General features: G+C 44.9%; 1 protein-coding gene and 1 long non-coding RNA gene across 2 annotated transcripts in view; one reads left to right on the forward strand and one right to left on the reverse strand.

The window, feature by feature from the left end:
* The window catches only part of Gorasp2 (golgi reassembly stacking protein 2), a 31,635-nt gene extending 25,794 nt beyond the window's left edge, over positions 1–5,841 (reverse strand). Inside the window, exon 1 of the mRNA XM_021639223.2 lies at positions 5,593–5,841. Coding sequence (XP_021494898.1) covers positions 5,593–5,655 — 63 coding nt within the window. The 5' untranslated portion in view covers positions 5,656–5,841. The remainder of the gene's footprint in view (positions 1–5,592) is intronic.
* Positions 5,842–11,365: 5,524 nt separating this feature from the next.
* Positions 11,366–17,026, forward strand: LOC132656072 (uncharacterized). The gene is made up of 3 exons (XR_009594019.1): positions 11,366–11,545; positions 13,318–13,566; positions 14,343–17,026. It is a non-coding gene; the product is annotated as an uncharacterized LOC132656072 (long non-coding RNA).
* Positions 17,027–17,753: the final 727 nt, after the last annotated feature.

Genomic DNA, 17,753 nt, shown 5'->3' on the forward strand with positions numbered 1-17,753 from the left:
ACAAGCTAAGTACAATGGAAGAGCTGCCCCAGCACCTTCGCCGAGTCTTCACCACGGTCAGCGTATGCCGTGGAGCAGCTCACCTCATGCACAGGGTGACCAAGGTTTAACACCACTCACTTGTTTTCAGATACTCTCATGTCTAACGTGTGCTGTGGGGCTGGGTAACAAAGGAGGCAGAGGCGCTGCTGTAGCTGCGTTCAGATAGAGACAGGCAGAAGAGGTTCACGGGACTGCTGAGCAAACAGCAGGGCGTGTCTCTGGATGGTCCACTAGAAGGGTCTCTCAGTGTGTCATGTCCACTAGGTGATGTGGTTCCCTATTTTTGAAAATATGTTTCGATGATCTTAAAAGGTGTATATGGGAGGAAGAAAAGAATAAAAGAAAAAAATGAGCACTATTCTTTTTTTCTGGTGTGGAAAACTTATTTGCAATGCCAAAAGGATAACATACAGTGTCTCAGTAAGCACTCTGATCCCGAGTGTCTTTTAAAGAAACAAGTCATCTTATTAGATAATCACATTTCCAAAGGCAATACGTGGCCATATTCCAAAGCACACACTGAGCTTCCTAAGTATGTACCAGTTCACATTTAAAAAAAAAAAAAATCAACAAATCAAATGAATACAGTCCTTTTAGTAGACTATTCAGTGCAGTGGTGTCAGTGGCACTGGCCCAGAAGACCGTGGGACCAGCACTGCACAGAATCCTTACCGAAGCCCCAGGTCACAGAGAGCAGGAGGGCTGGCCAGTGAGGAGCCCAGCAGGACTGGAGATTAACTTACTGAAGACTAAGAAAGTTTATGCTCAGTGATACAATGTTTAAAAGTGCCTAAGTTCATGTGTTGTGTCCCTTGGGCTTTAGAAAACTGGAATGCTCTGCTTCCTCCATTTGAAGGTAGTTTCAAAGATTTATGAATTAAAAAGCTTCTTGGTGTTAAACTGACAAGATCAACTGGGAGAGAGGCAGAATCTGCAGGTGGTACCTGTTTATAAAGAACTCTAATTACATTTGGAAACAACATTAATAGCCCAGCTGTTTGCGAGTTTGTAAAAAAAAGAAAAGTAGCCCCTTGTAGCAGGGCCTCTTTTCATCAGTTAGGGAATCATCACTAAAACAGGGCAGCTCCGACCGCAAATCATCACTAAAACAGGGCAGCTCCGCCCGCGAGTTCCGTTCTCTACAGGACTAACGGGCAGCTACTCTGCATTCTGAAACTAGCACCCAAATGCTGTGGAGTCTGCAGCCAGGCTTGGGTTAGGCCTCTGATTACGTCCCCAAACTGGTGTAAATGCTGGTTCCAGAATGCCCCCAGGGAGCCGATTTTGAGTTACGTGCAGGCCATCTATGAGACTACTCCAAAGATGTGACTTGCAAATAGCTTTGTTGGACTCACTTGATAACAAATGTTAAATCAAAGCAAAAATCTGGCATTCAACATACAGCAACCGCAGGAGGCAATTACAGTAACTTCTAACAAAATCTAGAAGCCCTGACTGACATATTTTCTCCCTTGCATTAGGTTTCAAGGACAGCAATAAAAGTGATACATAGTTCTGCCTGGTGTGGTAGAGCATGCATGTAATCCCAGCACTCTGGGAGGCAGAGGCAGGTGGATCTCTGTGAGTTCGAGGCCAGCCAAGTTTACTAAGTGAGTCTAGACAGCCAGAGCTGCAGAGACCCTTTCCTGGGGGGGGGGGGGGGAGGAGGAGGAGAAGGAAGAAGAGGAAAGTGAAGAAGTGAAGAGGAAGAAGAAAAAGTGATACATAGTTTTAAACCTATTGTTTACATTTTAAAAATAACATTTCTTGAACCCTGTGACACAGTGGCAGGAGAGAACTGACTTCCACAAGCTGTTCTATGAGCTCCATCCAATGTCACAGTGCTCCCCACTGCCCCCAACTGGCCTTGACTACTGAACCTCTCACCCTATCCTCCCAAGTTTAAGGTGTGCATCACTGTGCCTGGCCTAGAACTCAACGTGCTATGTGACCAGGCTGAGCTTAAACTCAAGAGATTTACCTGCCTCTGCCTCCAGAGTGCTTGGAATAAGGGCATGCACTACCAGAGTTCACTTTTGTAAAATGTACTTCCTTTTTTCGTGTCTGAGTGTATAGGCCCGTGGGCACCATGGGCACACAGGGTAGTTTGAGAACAACTTTTGGGAGTCAGTTCTCTTTTTCCACTTTTTGGGTCCTAGAAATTGAACTCACGTTTGTCAACTTGGGTGGCAAGTGCTTTGACTCACTCAAGTATCTCTCCAACTCCCAGAATCCACTTTTATTTTTAAAGATTAATTTTCTTTTTAATTATGTGTGTATGGGATGGGAGTGGTATGTGCTTGTGACAGGCCAGGGGAATCACTGCTACAGCTGTAGTTAGAACCATTTGTAAGCCATCCAATTTGATGCTGGGAACTGAATTTGGGGCTTTTCTAAAGCAGTATACGTGATTTTAATCAGTGAGCCATCTCTTCAGCCCCAACATCCACTTTTAAAAAATAACATTTTGAAAACATTCAGGGTGTTTGAAAAACGTTTCCTTGAAAGCATAGCTTTCTAATTAATGCTTAAGCTCCAAGTTCTTTACCAAGAAATAAGGCTGCTTGAATATTTAGGCTGGACTAACACATCTTCATTTGTTTGTTCTTGTTTTTTGAACAGGGTCTTCATTCTGTAACTAAGTGTGGCCTAACACTCATTCTACACTTGAGCTTGGTCTGAACTTTTGGCAATCCTGCCTTACCTTACAACTGCTGCATTATGGGTGGGGCTAACCACGCCCTGCTCTAATACATATTTTGCCCACACTCTACTTGATTATGCCAGATCACTCAAAGAGGGCCCAGGTAAAGGACAGGAAAATAAAAAGACAAATGCTCCACCAGTATTTGCTTTTAGACAATACAATTATAGGTAACTTTGTTTTATCTTGAAACTTGCATAAATGCGCTCTAAAGAAGAGATAACACAGCGACTTAGGAAAGCAAAGATCAGTATTTACAGAACATTAAAATTCTGTAATTTTGAAAATGTATACTTTAAGTGTAGTTAAGGTACAGGGCAGTGGTGCATTTCTTTAATTTTATTTTTATTATTTTATTTTATTTTTTTGTGGTGCATGTTTTTAATCCCAGCGCTCAGGAGGCAGAGGCAGGCATTATTATCTCTGTGAGTTCAAGGCCAGCCTAGTCTACAAAGCAAGTCCAGGACCGCCAAGGCTATACAGAGAAACCCTGGCTAGGGAAAAAAAAAAAGAGGAAAAAAAAGAAAAGAAAGAAAGAACTTAAGGTTCTCAGCATATCCTTTTAAAAGACCAGAAAATCTGTGTTCAACACCAGGAGGTGCTAGCTAACCCCATGCTCCTATGAAGCTCAAGTCAATGATCCTCAAAGTTACTTCACAGTATGTATCATATGAACCCAGTGAGAACACAAAGAAGCAGAGACCTGAGGAAAACACGGCAGGGATGGGAAGAGATGCTTCTGTACGCATAAAACACACTGGCTGGCCACGAGAAACTCCTGCGGTGGATAGTCACCGCAGGATAACAAGCTGAATATATAATGTGATCACAACTGCACTGAACCAGGCAGGAAGGCAGAATATAGAACACCTAATAGCACAGACCGGAAGCCAGAAATACACAATACCGCTTAGAGCATTGCTGGATCTGTTTCAGCTTGTCGAAGAGTTGTAAAGCAGAACTGAACAGTAAGCACTGAAAACAGTCTCTCAATGGAGAGTTTACGTTATCATGTGGACTCCGGAAGTAATAGTAAGACAGCAGCAGGTACGGGCATCAGAACAGTGAATGGGGTTTTTGCCACTGACATGTACATGGCCGGTGAACTGGTTATCAAAGAAAATGAAATTAGATCAGTTCAAACGTGTGAGTTTATCTCGGGATTTTCTTGCCGCAGACACACTGGTTCACAAGTTCAGTATTCTATAGTGTTGTGTCCCCCCATCCGCTTAGACAGTAACAGAGGGAAGGAAGAAAATAGTTCTCTTTCCTCTGAAAGTAGAGGTTAAAAAAGATGAGTGACAGGATTAGGGAAAGGGTTATGAAATCCTCATGACATGATCACAGAAGCTCCCTTTGATAAAAACCCTCTCCAGAATAATTTCCTATTTTGCAACATTTGTGCTCCAGATGCAGACTGGTAACTGAGGCCCCTTACACTTCTAAAACTCTGGAAAGAGAGCAGTGACATATCCGTCCTACTGACTATGTTCACACAGAAATCCTTAGAAGCGCACCTATAAAGAAAACATACTCTTCCAGAGGAATGAGGTCATTAAACCGGAGTCCTGTTGACATTAAGATTTGTCTCTTAAGACCCTAAAGGCTTTTTCCCCTACTCATTAACACTAATGTGGCTTTCTAGGTTTCCCTGGTGTTTATCATTACAAAAAATACTACAGTTCCCTAAGGATTCATGGCCACGGTCTGCCACTCCTGAGAATCAGCTAGTAACAGGATAACATACCTCACAAGAGACAACTCAAAATCAGACCAGATTTTAAATAAATAAACAAGTAAATAAAAAGCACTGCTATCAGTTGTCTTCTGAATCCTGGATGAGGCAGTTCTCTTCCTATTTTCCCTATTAGTGTGGGATTTAGGAGTTTGGTCGGTTGAAGGGAATAGGAAAGTAAAACCGCTTATGGAGAAACACCATGGAAAAACAAACTAACCTACCTAGCAAGAGCCGGGTTTAGAGAAGCTGGGTGGAACGGAGAGGCCATCAGAAAGGATGTGGGTTACTTTAGAATGTTATCTCATTCAGAACATGAGACCCAGGGCAGAAAATGAAGGTAGCAAGCACACTCTCGGGGAAGATTGTCTTGCTTGGGAACCTAACACCTTTTGACACTGTACTTTCCCTAAATGGCGAGGCAGACTGAGGCCACTCTGTTCACAGTTCATGTTAAGCACTCACACAGGTGTCACCGCATTCCTGGTTGCAGGAGGAAAAGGACCATTCACAAAGAGGATGTGTCTTTGCCCTCTGGTATCTGACGCTGTGTTCCCCTATCAAACTTGGTTATTTTGGAAACGTTCCTCCCAGTGACTTTTTACTAGACTGACCTAAACCTTAATCTCCCTTTTTCATTTTGGGAACAAGAACGGAAGTTCCTCTCCTCCAGGAAATGTTGAAGAGATCTGGAAGGGTCAGGAGCGACCCGGAACGGAAAAGTCCTATCAAATATCAAGTAAATTCAAGTCCGGCAAATCTAGTTGGAGGCCATTTGGCCGCCTTTTCCTGCCCAGGTGGCCTTTCCAAACACCCAGGGGGCGCCGAGGGGAAACCGACACCTGCCGTGGCACCCCCGCTTGGTCTGTGGCTCGGCCGGCTACCGTCCCCGGGAACCCAGGCACGGGCTCCGGCCCCGCGGGAGGCGGTGTGGCCCCTGCTCTTCCCAACTCCGAGGCTCGGGTCAGGGCGCGGCGAGGCCATGCGGAGGGCCGGGAGCCAGGGTGGCGGGTCCCCGGGCCACGTCGCCGGCAGCCGCGCCCAGGACGCTCCGCGGTCTCGGGCCTGGCCGCCCCGGCGTCCCCCAGGCCTCCGGCCCCGCAGCCCTTACCCGTAAGACGTGGTAGCCCTCCGTGCCGCCGCCCGGGATCTCGACGCTCTGCGAGGAGCCCATGGCGGCGGGCGATCCGTACGGCCCGGCCGGCTCAGCGCTGCTCCGCCTCGCGCACCGCCCGCTCCGCGACTCCGCGTAGCACTTGGGACGTGGCACTCGCAGCCGCCCGAGCCGGGCCGCACAGCCCGCCGGGAGATCGTCGCCGGGCAGCCAGGGCCGCAGCGACGCCGCAAACAGCGCCCCCTTCCGGGAGCCGACGAGAACGGCACGGGGCGGGCCGGCGGGCGGCGGACGGGGAGGAACCTAGGAGGGCGCGCGAGAAAGCGGAAGTACAGCTTCGAGCTCGACGCCGGGCTACGGGGGTCCGGAGCAGACAAGACTCATCTAGGAGCGCTTCGAGCGTTCCCGGCAAAGAGGTTGCTGGGTTGCAGCGCCTCCTGGCGGCCAGAGGCAGAAAAGAAAGGGAACAAACGCCAAACATGCCGGGCATTCGGGTTGTTTTAAGCCTTGTTTAATAAGATTGTATACCTGAGGGTAGTTCGCAGTGGCTTTCTTGGGTTGGAAATATCAAGTATTCTCCGCTCACTTTTAGTTTTTTTTTGTTGTTGTTGTTTTATAAAGAATGGTGTTCTCTGAAATAACATCTGTCCCAAGTTTTGTTGTTTTTCTCCTTGTCCTCATAGAACACTTCGGAGCTACGCCAGAGAGGGAAGCAAGGTTGGATTTCCTTGGAATTTTGCCTGTTGCCCCAACGCACCTCTCTTAAGTAGCAAAGTCTGATCCTTTTGCTCCCCCACTACCAGATACAAGGGTCAGTTTGACTCCCGGTGATGGTGTGCTATCCAGGTGCCATCCAATTAGCTGCCTTCAGCATTTGGCAATGTAAACTACCATTGAGGGCGAAGGATTCTGATCCCAATTGATTTTTAATAAGTTACCCACACACACCTTCAGTTAGATGGTCCAGCTTAAAGGACAGAGGAACGAAAGGCTCCAGTGCTCAAAGGCCTGGCCATTAGCCCGTGGAGGTGTAGGAACCTTTAAGAGATGGGGTCAAGTGGAGGTTCACTGGGGCTTACCCTTAAAGTAGATACTAGGACCCTGCCCCTTCCTTCCTTTCTTTGCTTCACATCTGCCCGGAGATGAACGGTTTTGCCCCCAAATAAGGGCGCCAGTAACTATGAACTGAAACCACAAGCCAAATAAATCTTTCTTCCTTTAATTATCTGAGGTGTTTTGTCCTGTGGTAAAAAGCTAACAGAAGGCCAATCTGAAAAAATTCCTGGGAGAGGAAGCTTCAAAGTGTTTGCTGCTCAGTCATGTAAATGGGAGTTCAGATCCCAGAAGCCACATCAGGCTGTTTATAACATTTATAACTTCAGTTCGGCCTCTTCTGGTTTCCTGGTAAACACACACACACACACACACACACACCACAGCTTTTTTTTTTTTTTTTTAAGAAATTGACCAATTAGCTGTAAAGGCAATGCTCTGGTGTGTTTTGTTTTGAGCTGGGATCTTGTGTTTTTCTGATTAGTTTTAAATCTCTGATTTTCAGGGACCCTCCTGCCTCAGCGCTTGAGTAGCTGAGATATGCCACCATGCCTGGCTTGTAAAGGGCATTTTGGGTTCAACTGGAGAAACTTGAATATGGTTGTTAAAGTATCAGGCTTAGAAGAGAAATATTTATTTTTATGAAAGGAAAGTTAATTATTGGGGGGAGCTGTCTAGAAGACAGGCTGAGCCTATAGGCATATGAAATCATTTTTAAAAAATAAAGTAAATATTAGCTCGTTCCTCTACATATGACTATCTGGGATGATATGGACCAAGGGCTCAGAGTATTGACCTCTGAGTGGTAACAGAAATTTTGTTTGTTTTTGTCTTGGCTGGTTTTATATTCTATAATGCTCACGGAATGCCTTTTTAAATAATATTTTTTTCTTTAAAAGTTGAAGATGAAATACCATTTCTCTCTTTGCTGCTAATAAACCAATTATCATATCCATAGAAGGTCTGACAAGCACATAATTGAATAAATGAAAGCTCAGTCAGGCAGCTTCTCAAGAGCAGGGAGTGCAGTGGAGTTGGCTCCATGTTGCTAATATTTACCAGAATGCCTGGCCACTAATACAGTGAATACATATTTAATACAAGACAATGAATATAACGAGTGGGTTTGTTGATAATGATCTTATCCTGCTGGGCAGTTCATAATCTACTTCATGGTGCCGATATGCTAAGTTGGCAAAGTTTTAGATTAGGGGTCGGGAAATGGCTCAGTGGGTGAAAGCGTTTGCTTCATGAGTAGAAAGACCTGAGCGCAGACCTCCAGAATCCACATAAAAAGCCCGTCCACTGCTGCAGGAGTCCATTATGGCAGGAAGCAGAGACAGAAAGATCTCAGGGGCTTGCTGGCTGCCAGCCTAGCTCCACGGTCATAGAGACCCTGCTTCAAGGAATGAGAGAGAGAGAGAGAGACAGACAGACAGACAGACAGACAGACAGATAGGCAGACAGACAAAGACGGGAGGGGGTTGGACCAGTTTTTCTTAAATATTCGCCACAGTTTGCAGACTCCAGCAGTGGATCTTTGGTAGACCATAAGCAAGCCCAGCTGTTTTTTGTCAGTTTTTTCTAGAGAAACAGAATCAGGAGACCGGGTATTAAATTGGAATATATATTTTTATGTAAATTTGGATATATGTGCACATATATAAATACGTTGGATTAAAAGAGTAACCAGAGAAGAATCACTCCTAAGAGTGAGAACTCAGTAGTCATTTGGTCCTGAACACTAAATGTCTCAACAATTAGTGTAGTCCCATGATGGCTGTCTCTCACAAGGGGTTGACAAGCAGTGGTCACTCCATCCACAAGGCAGGATGCTTCAGTGGTCCCAGTCTGCTGCCAGAAGCCAGGAAGGTTCCTAGGGAGCTGCTGGTCCCTAGTCCATGATGAAAGCTTGGAAACTTTCAATGTGAGTGAAGGAATCAGAGCAGCAGCAGGAGGAGAAGGATGAGGGCAAATCAACTCCACGGCAAGAGGAAAGTCCAAGAAAACAAGAATAGACATGATCTCCCTTCTGACTCCCAGTGTTTATCTGGCTTATCCACGCAGTTCTCTGCATTTGTAGGAAGAGAAACCCTGTCTTTCATGGCCCATTTTGAATGAATTTCTTCACCCCTCAGTTCAGAGCAGCTCTCTCTCATTCTGTGTTCTTGGAACAGGTAGATCTTTCATTTCTGGTAAGACCATGGTCATCACCGCAGGCTTGTCTTTCTCCTGAGCTAAGAATCCTATGGGGGGGGGGGAACAGGGATGTAGCTCAGTGTTAGAGTATGGAGGGGGTGCAGTATGATTGCATCTGTTCACTTTTAGATTGCGAATGTACTGTTAGTATTTGTCAGTTAGTGTTAGCGTGTGCAAATTCCCTGCTTCCATCTCTTACTTTCCCAAATAAGTACATTTAAAATATGATCGATTTGAACTAACTGCGTGTTCAGAATAGCTTCACAGTTACTCTGGCTCCTCTTTCTGCCTCGCCAAAACATCTATTATGTCTTCAGTGGCACTTACTAGCAAGTGAGGCAGAGAGTTGAGAATTTGAAAAAATATAACCATCACTCCTGTTCCTGGTACCAGTTTGCCTTCTTCATTTAGCTGGGAAATAGGCTTAAATGGAAGGCAAAGAATAAGATCCCAAGGATGCTGCCAAAGCTAATGTAAATAAATGTTACGTGGTGGAGGAGAACACATGGGGAATTACTGTCTGCACTGGTCACAGTCTGAGTAAGAATCTGCTGCAGGCAAGCTGGCATTTTGAAACATCACAGGCAGCAGAAAAGTGAGGTCCAGCAAAAAATGAAACAAACAAACAAAAAAAACAAATACCCACAGGCTAAAACCAATCAGACCAGAAGCAATTTACTTCTGTAGAACCAGCATTCACAAGTTGCATCTGGGTTTGGTTAATTCTGAATTATCATGAATAAGTAGCTCATGATGAAAGGGCTGCTTTTCATCATATTGATGAATGCAGCCTTATCTCCCTGCCCATAACCTGGGAACAGCTGGCTCCCGATGTATGGACAGCAACCCTTCCTGAGTGGATCAGATAAGGGGGTCATTTCACAGGCAACCCCTTCCTAATGTAGTCTGCTTTGCTACTTAGCAAAATAGTCATGTTAACCCCACAGGAGTCCAGCCACCACTGCCTGGGTCACAGGAGAACTTATGACCTTCAGGTAATGCCTAACTCCGATTAACAAGGATCCCAGGAAGTGGCATTTTATCAGGATTTCTGCCCCATAGAACGCAGGAGAGTGAGAGCTGGGCTGAGCTGATGAACAGATTGCTGTCTGGGAACTGGCAAATGCAAAGAGAAACACAATGTTCACGGATTTGCATATTAGAATGACAGCTGTGGCTGGTGTTCGCCTGCGTGTGTGGTGGTGACAGAGGACTGACAGAAAACAGCTTCTCAGGAAGCAGCGTTGAAGGGGTGCTGGTTGGTGTGAGTGCAATGTTAATAGGGAGCGATAGAGGGTTGGCTTTCTACCCTGGGTGGTTATCAGGAACTAGAAAAATGTAAAAGTCAGCGTGCTTTAGAGGTGAGTTTCTGGTGATTCTGACACGCAGCAAGCTTGAGAACCTCCTTACTAAAGCAATGCCGAATAAACCTGAGCTGATTTAACACACAGGATGGATCCCGTGGGAAACTGAATGGTCATCAGACTCAGATTGTACTGATCTTCTCGTGTTCCTTTGATTGTTCCTTATTGTCAAGGTTATTTATTTCATGAGGCAAAGTCTCAGTGTGTAGCTCAAGCTGATTTGGAAGTCACTGTGCAGCTCAGGCGGGTCTTGAACTCACAGTTGTGCCTCAGCCTCCCAAGGTGAGAGGAGTGTGCTACCATGCTTGGCTCGTTTATTTATTTTTGGAGCAAGCTGTTATCTTGGAACTGTTCTTAAAGTCACAGAAAAGTCGTGGACAGTACACACAGTTCCCACGTGCTCTGCACTGTTTTTCCGATTGTTAATCTTATGTCAACATCGAGCTTTTGTTAACCCCAGGAATCCCGCATTTACATCATGAACTGAAGCCTATGCTTTTTTCCACATTTTCCCGTTTCACAACCTATATCACAGTTATTGGTCCCACGTCCTTTTGTCTTCTCTGGCTTGTGACTATGCCTTAAGCTTCCCCATTTTTCATGACCACGACAGTTTCAAAAAGCCTTGCTCAGACATTTTAAAGCATATATTCCATTTGAGCATGTCTGCTGTTTTTCTCATGATTAGACCGGGGTTACGGGTTCTCCCGAACTACACTAGAGAAGGGAAGTCCGTGCTCTCCGTTGTATCAGGATTCTGTGCTGTGAACCTGGGTTCCTGTTGGCCATGTTACCCACCCACTTTACAACGCTGTCTGCCTTTATGGTTCTGACAGTCAGACTCCAGACCAGGAGCTTGCAGGTTCTCCGTTTCTTATACAAGGATTGAAGCAAAGGCACACACACAGATTTACAGAGCAGCAATGCAACTATTCAAAAGCGAAGGCATGGTACAAATCAGAGAGAAATACGCTGCCAAGAGTGTCTGCAGCCACGTGACAATGCTCAAAGGCTCTGATTGGAGGCTTCCTTTTATGGGGTTCAAAAAAAGTACTTGTCTGGTTGCTAAGGGTTGTAGTGCTGGGTGGTTCTCTGTGTTGATTGACAAGCCCCTTCCCATGGTGCATCTGAGTTCAGTTATACACATGCCCAATTATGCATAGGAAAATACGGTAAATAGGAGATTCTCCCTAAAATTTCATGTAGAAGACAATTTTGTCCTACTGCCGTTGTACCCCCTAAGCCGATTTAGACTGGACTGGCTTCCCTAACCTCCTGCCTGAAGGAAGCACTAAAGCGGGATTGAATAGAAACCGTGACTGACAGTTGCTGAGGTGAGGAGGAAGTTGGTTCTTTGTTCGGAGCGAGGTGTGCATGTTGCTTGATGTAGGAGAGTGTCCTCTGTTTTGAGAAACTTTGCTAGGAGAGGGTGTGAGGGTGTGTGTGTGTGTGTGCGTGTGTGCATCGTACATGCGGGTAAGGGTCCTAAGCTGCCAAATGCATTATAGAAGAGGGCTCCGTTCATCCCCCAAGCCCAGGGGCGTTCCAGGTTATTAAACTACTCCATATGCTGTCCTGTCTGGTTACTAGGAAGTCACTATTTACTCTTTCCCAAGGAAGCAAGTCACCGTGTCTAGACGCCCTCAAGGAGTGAGGAGCGTACATGCTGGGCGAAGAGACATTATGTGATTAAATTATCTAAAGTTCTGTAGGGAAGTTTTCTCTTTGTCATTTATTTATGTCCAAATGGCCCCAAGTCTGCTTATTTTATACTCAGCACTGTTATTCTTTGCTGGTGGAGTGAAAAATGGCAGGCTTTGTCGCCTGAGTTGTACCTGTGTCTCCTGCCTAATCACTCCTCCCTTTAACTGTGTGGAACCACTAATCTTTCTTCTATCCTTATACTTTCATAATTTTGCCTTTTCCAGACTAGCACCATCCAACACATAGCCTTTTAGGTCTGGTTTCTTTTATTTCGAAAAATTCACTTAAGATCCATGTGTGAAGCCAGATGCTAATACCTTTAACATAGTGGTTTTCGAGGTGGAGGAAGCAGGAGGAAAAGTTCAAGGCCAGGTTAGGCTGCATAGTGAATCTGAGGACAGACTGGGCTATAGAGACCCTGTCTTAATATTAGTTAACCAATACATAAACGATTTTCTTTTAAAAAGGAGACAAAGCGAAAGAAAAGCCTGGTATGGTGGCATGCACCTGTAATCTCAGCACTTGGGAGGTAGAGTTAGGGAGTTCAAGGTCATCCTCAGCTGTTCAGCAAGTTCGAGACCACCCTGAGTTATTTGAGACCATGCCTTAAAAGGAATGGTGCATACAGTCAAGCAAAAAATCAATACTCTGTGAACTCTATTGCATGCTTATCACTGACTGGCATTCTGCTCTGTGGATGTGTTTATTTTGCCTTGCCATTCACCTGTTGAAGGATACATAGTTTCCAGTCTTGTTTTGTTTATTCATCAATGAAGCTGCCATCGAAATCATGTACATGTTTTGGTGTGGACACACTTTTTCATTCACTTGAGTTAAAATGAAGGATAGATTTTTTGGGGGGGGTTCTATTTGGCTAAGTGTGTATTTAACTTTAGAAACAACTGCAGACTCTCTTTGTATTTTATGTGTTTGGGGTTTGTTTGTTTGTTTGTTTTTGTGCATTCCCATCTGCATAACACTTCCTTGCTTGGTGCCAAGTAGGCCAGAGAGGGTGTCACATTCCCTGGATCTGGAATTACAGACGAATGTGAGCTGCCATGTGGGTCTTGGGAATCAAACCCTGGGTCCTCTAGAAGAGCAGCCAGTGCTCTTAACGGCTTGGCCATCTCTCCAGACAGAAGCTGTCTTTTAAAGTGTCTATCCTTGGGGCTGGACAGACGGCTCAGCAGTTAAGAGCACTTGTTCTTGCAGAGAAGCCAAGTTCAACTTCCAACACCCATGTGATAGCTCACAGCCATGAGGAACTCCAGCTCCAGGGGACCCAACACCCTCCTCCACCTCAGGCACCAGGCACGCATGTGGTGCACGTATCTACACCAAGGCAAAACACTCACACATGTTAAACAAGAAAAAAAAAAATAAGTAGCTTTACTTGAACCAGGTGTGGTGGCTCATGCCTTCAATCCCAGCACCACAGAGGCAACAGGAGATGCAAGCGGAACTCTGGGAGTCTGCAGTGAGTCTGCAGTCAGCTGGCTTACATAGCAAGCTCCAAGTCATCTGCTACGGATACTAGCGAGACCATACCTAAAAAAAAGGAGGAGGAAGGAGATGGGGAAGAAAGATACTGGACGAAATGGCTGTACTGACTTATGTAAATCATTTATGGAAACCAGTCCACTTGCAAGAGGTGAGCAACCCCGTCACTCTGCACCCTCAGCAACATTTGCTGTTTATCACTTTGTGCGTGTGTGTGTCGTTGGTTGTTGGTGTCGTCGTCAAGGAGTCAACCGAGTGCTTTGAGCCTAGGCAATTGCTGTACCACTGATCTACACCCTCAGCTGTTTTGGGGAGGTTGACTATTCAAGTAGGTGTGTAGGAGCAGCTAATTTCCATCTCCCTGAGGATCCGTGTGATTAAGCACCCTTTCGTGGGTTAATTGCCATCCTAATATTCCCTGTTGAGGCATCCATTTAGATTTTTCCCTATATTTAAATGAGGTTGTTTAGTTTTGTATTGTTTAGTTTTTATGGGTTATTTGTATATTCTGGATGTGACTCTTTACCAAGCATGTGACTTATAAATATTTCCCTAGCTTTCGTACTCCTAACGGTATCCATCACAAAACAAAACTTTTAAATTTTGATAAAGTCCAATTTATCATATTTTGCTATTAATGTAAACACTGAACACCAAACCAAGATTATGAAGGTTTTCTCCTTGGTTTTCTTTTTTTGTTTGTTTGTTTGCTTATTTTTATTTATTTATTTTTGAGATAGGGTCTCACTGTGTAGCCCTGGCTGACCTTTGAACTCACAGAAATATACCTGTTCCTGCCTCCCTTGCGCCGGGATTAAAGAACCTAATTATACATAGCTCATCTTGACATCCCATTGTTCTTATTACCATGTATGTTTTTACCCAAAACCTTTATTGTTCAAAGTAGCCTGTCTGGCTTTTTTGCAGATGAAAGCCGGCATATCGCAGCCTTGGCAGACCTGGCTCTTTCAACTGCCCGCCCCGCGCTGAGTCTTAACAGCCACGTTGCCCGATTTGAGGGACTCTTGCTCCCAGTGATTATTACCTGTGGGTCCTTTGAAGATGAAAGGCACAGACAGAACTCAGCAATTAGTGCCGCGGGAACTCTAATGACCTATGCCTGACACTTACCTTCCTTGCATGATGAGCTGTTTCGGCGTTTTTCTCCCTTGATATTGCGAAGACATGAAAGTCCATGAGCTGCGCCAAATCCTATCGGATCGTGGAGAAAGTCAACAGTTGTGCTACCGTGTTGGCGGGGGGTGAAGCTTATGTTGTCATCTCAGGCTATTTATTCCTCCCTCCTTCTGTATCGCCGGACAATGTCAAGGGGCTTTCAGGGCACAAAGGGCCCGAGAAGACAGTATTCCTCCTGGTGCCTGAAAACCCCGAGGGGATTCCTGGTTTCCTGTTAAGACGAAACTCTTCCTTTCCGCGATGCTGTTAACAAGCGATTTTCTCTTGGAGGATACGATGGGGGCGCATCTGGGGTTATAACAATTTCTCAGTTTGATAACTATGATGTGAGTCATTTTCTCTTCTATCGGTCTCAAAAGATCTTTTTTTAATTTAATCACTTTACCCCCTGAGCCCAGCCCTCTTTTTCCTCTCCTCCCAGTCCTGCCCCCGTCCCCCCTTCTCCTTCTTCTCAGAGAAGGGGGGCCCTAAGGGGTACAGACCCAACCATGCACCGACTTGAGCCATTTTTTGAGAAGTGTTCTGTGAGCCAGCAAGATGGCTCAGCGCGTGGAGGTGCTTGCTACCAAGCGGGACCAACCTTTGACCCCTGGGAGCCACGTGATCGAAGGAGAGAGCTGACTCCCCAAAATTGTCTTCTGATATCCGCTAATGTACTGTGGGACCCATGTGCCCCTCACCTGTCTCCAAATAAATAAATAAATAATATGTGATAAAAATAAAAAAGAAAGTGTACTGAAATATAACTGGATCAGAGTGACATTATGAACAAGAAAAACAGTGAACTGCTCCAGTGTGGACAGAATGGTTTGTTTGTTTTTTTTTTTTTTTTGCAAATATTGATGCATTATTAGTAATGCTAAATTATTGATGTAACCAAGTATCACAAGATCATTCCTCCATAGCCAGAATGAACTGGGCAGGGTTTAAGAGAAATGGCAGTAGTGGAGGACATGGGAAATGGGTATTTCGATTCCTTTCTAAATGGTCTGGCCACCAGGATTGTCAAATGTGGTTTCACAAGAAGAGTTTAGACTCAAAGTCCTTATACGAAATACATCACTTTCAGCAACGAATTAACATGGTTTTAAAGAGCCAATATTTGGTGAACCAAAAGAACAAAGACCAAACAAATACATCTTGCAGATGTCTATAGAGGGAAGGCTGGACAGACATGTCTGCAGGCATTCAGGTCCTCGTCTGTGATTCAGATACTCTTCTGCGCTACTGCCGTGGTCTGACTGTGAAACGTCCCCCTCTGGTTCCTGTGTTTGAACACTTGGTTGCCAGCTAATATTACTGTTTGGGAGGGTTACAGAAACTTCAGGAAGTGGAGCCCTGCTGGAGGAATGGAAGTGTGTCACTTGGGAGGCAGGCTTTGCAGTTTTACAGCTGGGCTCTATTTCCTGGTCTCTGTCTACTTCCTGTGTGCGGGTGAAGTGTGATCAGTCTGCTTCCTGACTGCCAGCCTGGCCACATCCTCCTGCTGCCATGCTTTCCGTGCTAAGATGGACTGTATCCGGTCTGGAACCGTAAGCCCAAATAAACTCTTCCCAAACTTAGTTTTTGTCAGGTCAGGGTATTGTAATTTTTTTTTTTTTTTTTTTTATCACAGCAACAGAAAAGCAACTAATACAGGCAGGGAGTTAATAACTGTTGGTGTCTTTTAATGATTGCAATAACAACACCTTAAACTTGTTAGACTGGCCAACGACATTGCCATTTATTTTGGGGAGCAGTGTCAAACTCTTCTGGTTTGATCCTATGGCAAGGACTTTAATTCTCTTCTTTCAGGGGAAGGAGGGGAGAGAGTGCATTGACTCAGTCACAGAAGCTGACATGTAGCAGAACCAGCAGCAGCAATTTTGAGCCCAAGTCCAGAAGTCCTTTCTGCACTTACAACCTCAGAGGTGCCATGACTTCCGTGTGCTTGCTGACTACCATGCCTTCTTATTCCCTCCGACAGTTTCATAGCTTTTCATGACCCTCCCACATCAATGGGCTTAATTAAGGTAACCTCTTATAAACCGGTCCACAGGCAAACCCTAGGCAGGCAATCTGTCTTGAGACTGTCGTCCCCCAGTGCTCCTGAGTTGTCAAGCTGACAAAACTTAACCATCACAGGAAGTGATGTCTGAATGCTTCTTAAGCAGTACCTATTCTGTTCTTTGTTAAAGCATATCATTTCATCCATTAGTGCTGGGATGAGGCTCCGGCCTCGTGTGTACTAGGTAAGTGCTCTCTCTCTCTCTGAACCACCTCCCCAGCCCCTTTCGTTTCTCTCTAACCTACCATTGAAACATCCAAAAGGTGGTGAGCGTCAGAGCAGCCTTCCTCTTGGTTAGATGGCCATCGGTACTTACCTTGATGCTTGCTTGAAGTGTTTGTTCACGCGTCTGTCATGTTAAGGTAATTTCCCACTAATCTTGCTTAAAGTTTTATTAAAAAAGCTGCCAAAGTATTTCAAGTGCATTTTAAAACACATTCCTAGTATTTTTTTCATTTAACTTGTGATATTTTTTTTTCCAAAAAAGAAGCTATTCTATTTTGCCACGAAGCGTTCCGTATTTAAAAAAAAGCCTTTGGGTGGTATGATTATTAAATTATTAATACTAAGCTTGTATATGTGACTTGTAGTACAGTATTTCCTCAGTACAGTATTTAGAAAAGTTTAAATCTATAGCCGAAATTGCTATGTAGTTCCTTTTTTAATTTATTGGATTTAATGATGCCTTGCCTGTTGCATTGTCTCTCCTGATGGAAACCGTATTTCTAATTGCTTGTGTGTCAGCAACTAGAGAGCAGGGACCAGGTCATGTTTGATTTCCTGTCTTTTCTGTCAAGCACGGTGCTTAAGGACATGATAGGCACTTGATAAATCTGTGTTGAATGGTGAGAGGAACAGCATTTGGGCACACTTTCCTACAGCCCAGGTTTCCCCAGTGTCTGACGTCTGCCGTGTATTATCTTCATAACTCATGCACCGGTCCCAGTAACTTAGTGTTCCCCCTTTTACTAGTTCCCTGGCAGAAATACATTATTGAATTTTGTGCTGTAGCTAAAATGAATCAGCTAGAGATACCTGAACCGACCTGGATGTATCTTAGAGATGTTACACCAGAGAAAAAAGTATTGGCATCA

This window comes from Meriones unguiculatus, chromosome 8, assembly GCF_030254825.1.
Source record: "Meriones unguiculatus strain TT.TT164.6M chromosome 8, Bangor_MerUng_6.1, whole genome shotgun sequence".
Classification (NCBI taxonomy): domain Eukaryota; kingdom Metazoa; phylum Chordata; class Mammalia; order Rodentia; family Muridae; genus Meriones; species Meriones unguiculatus.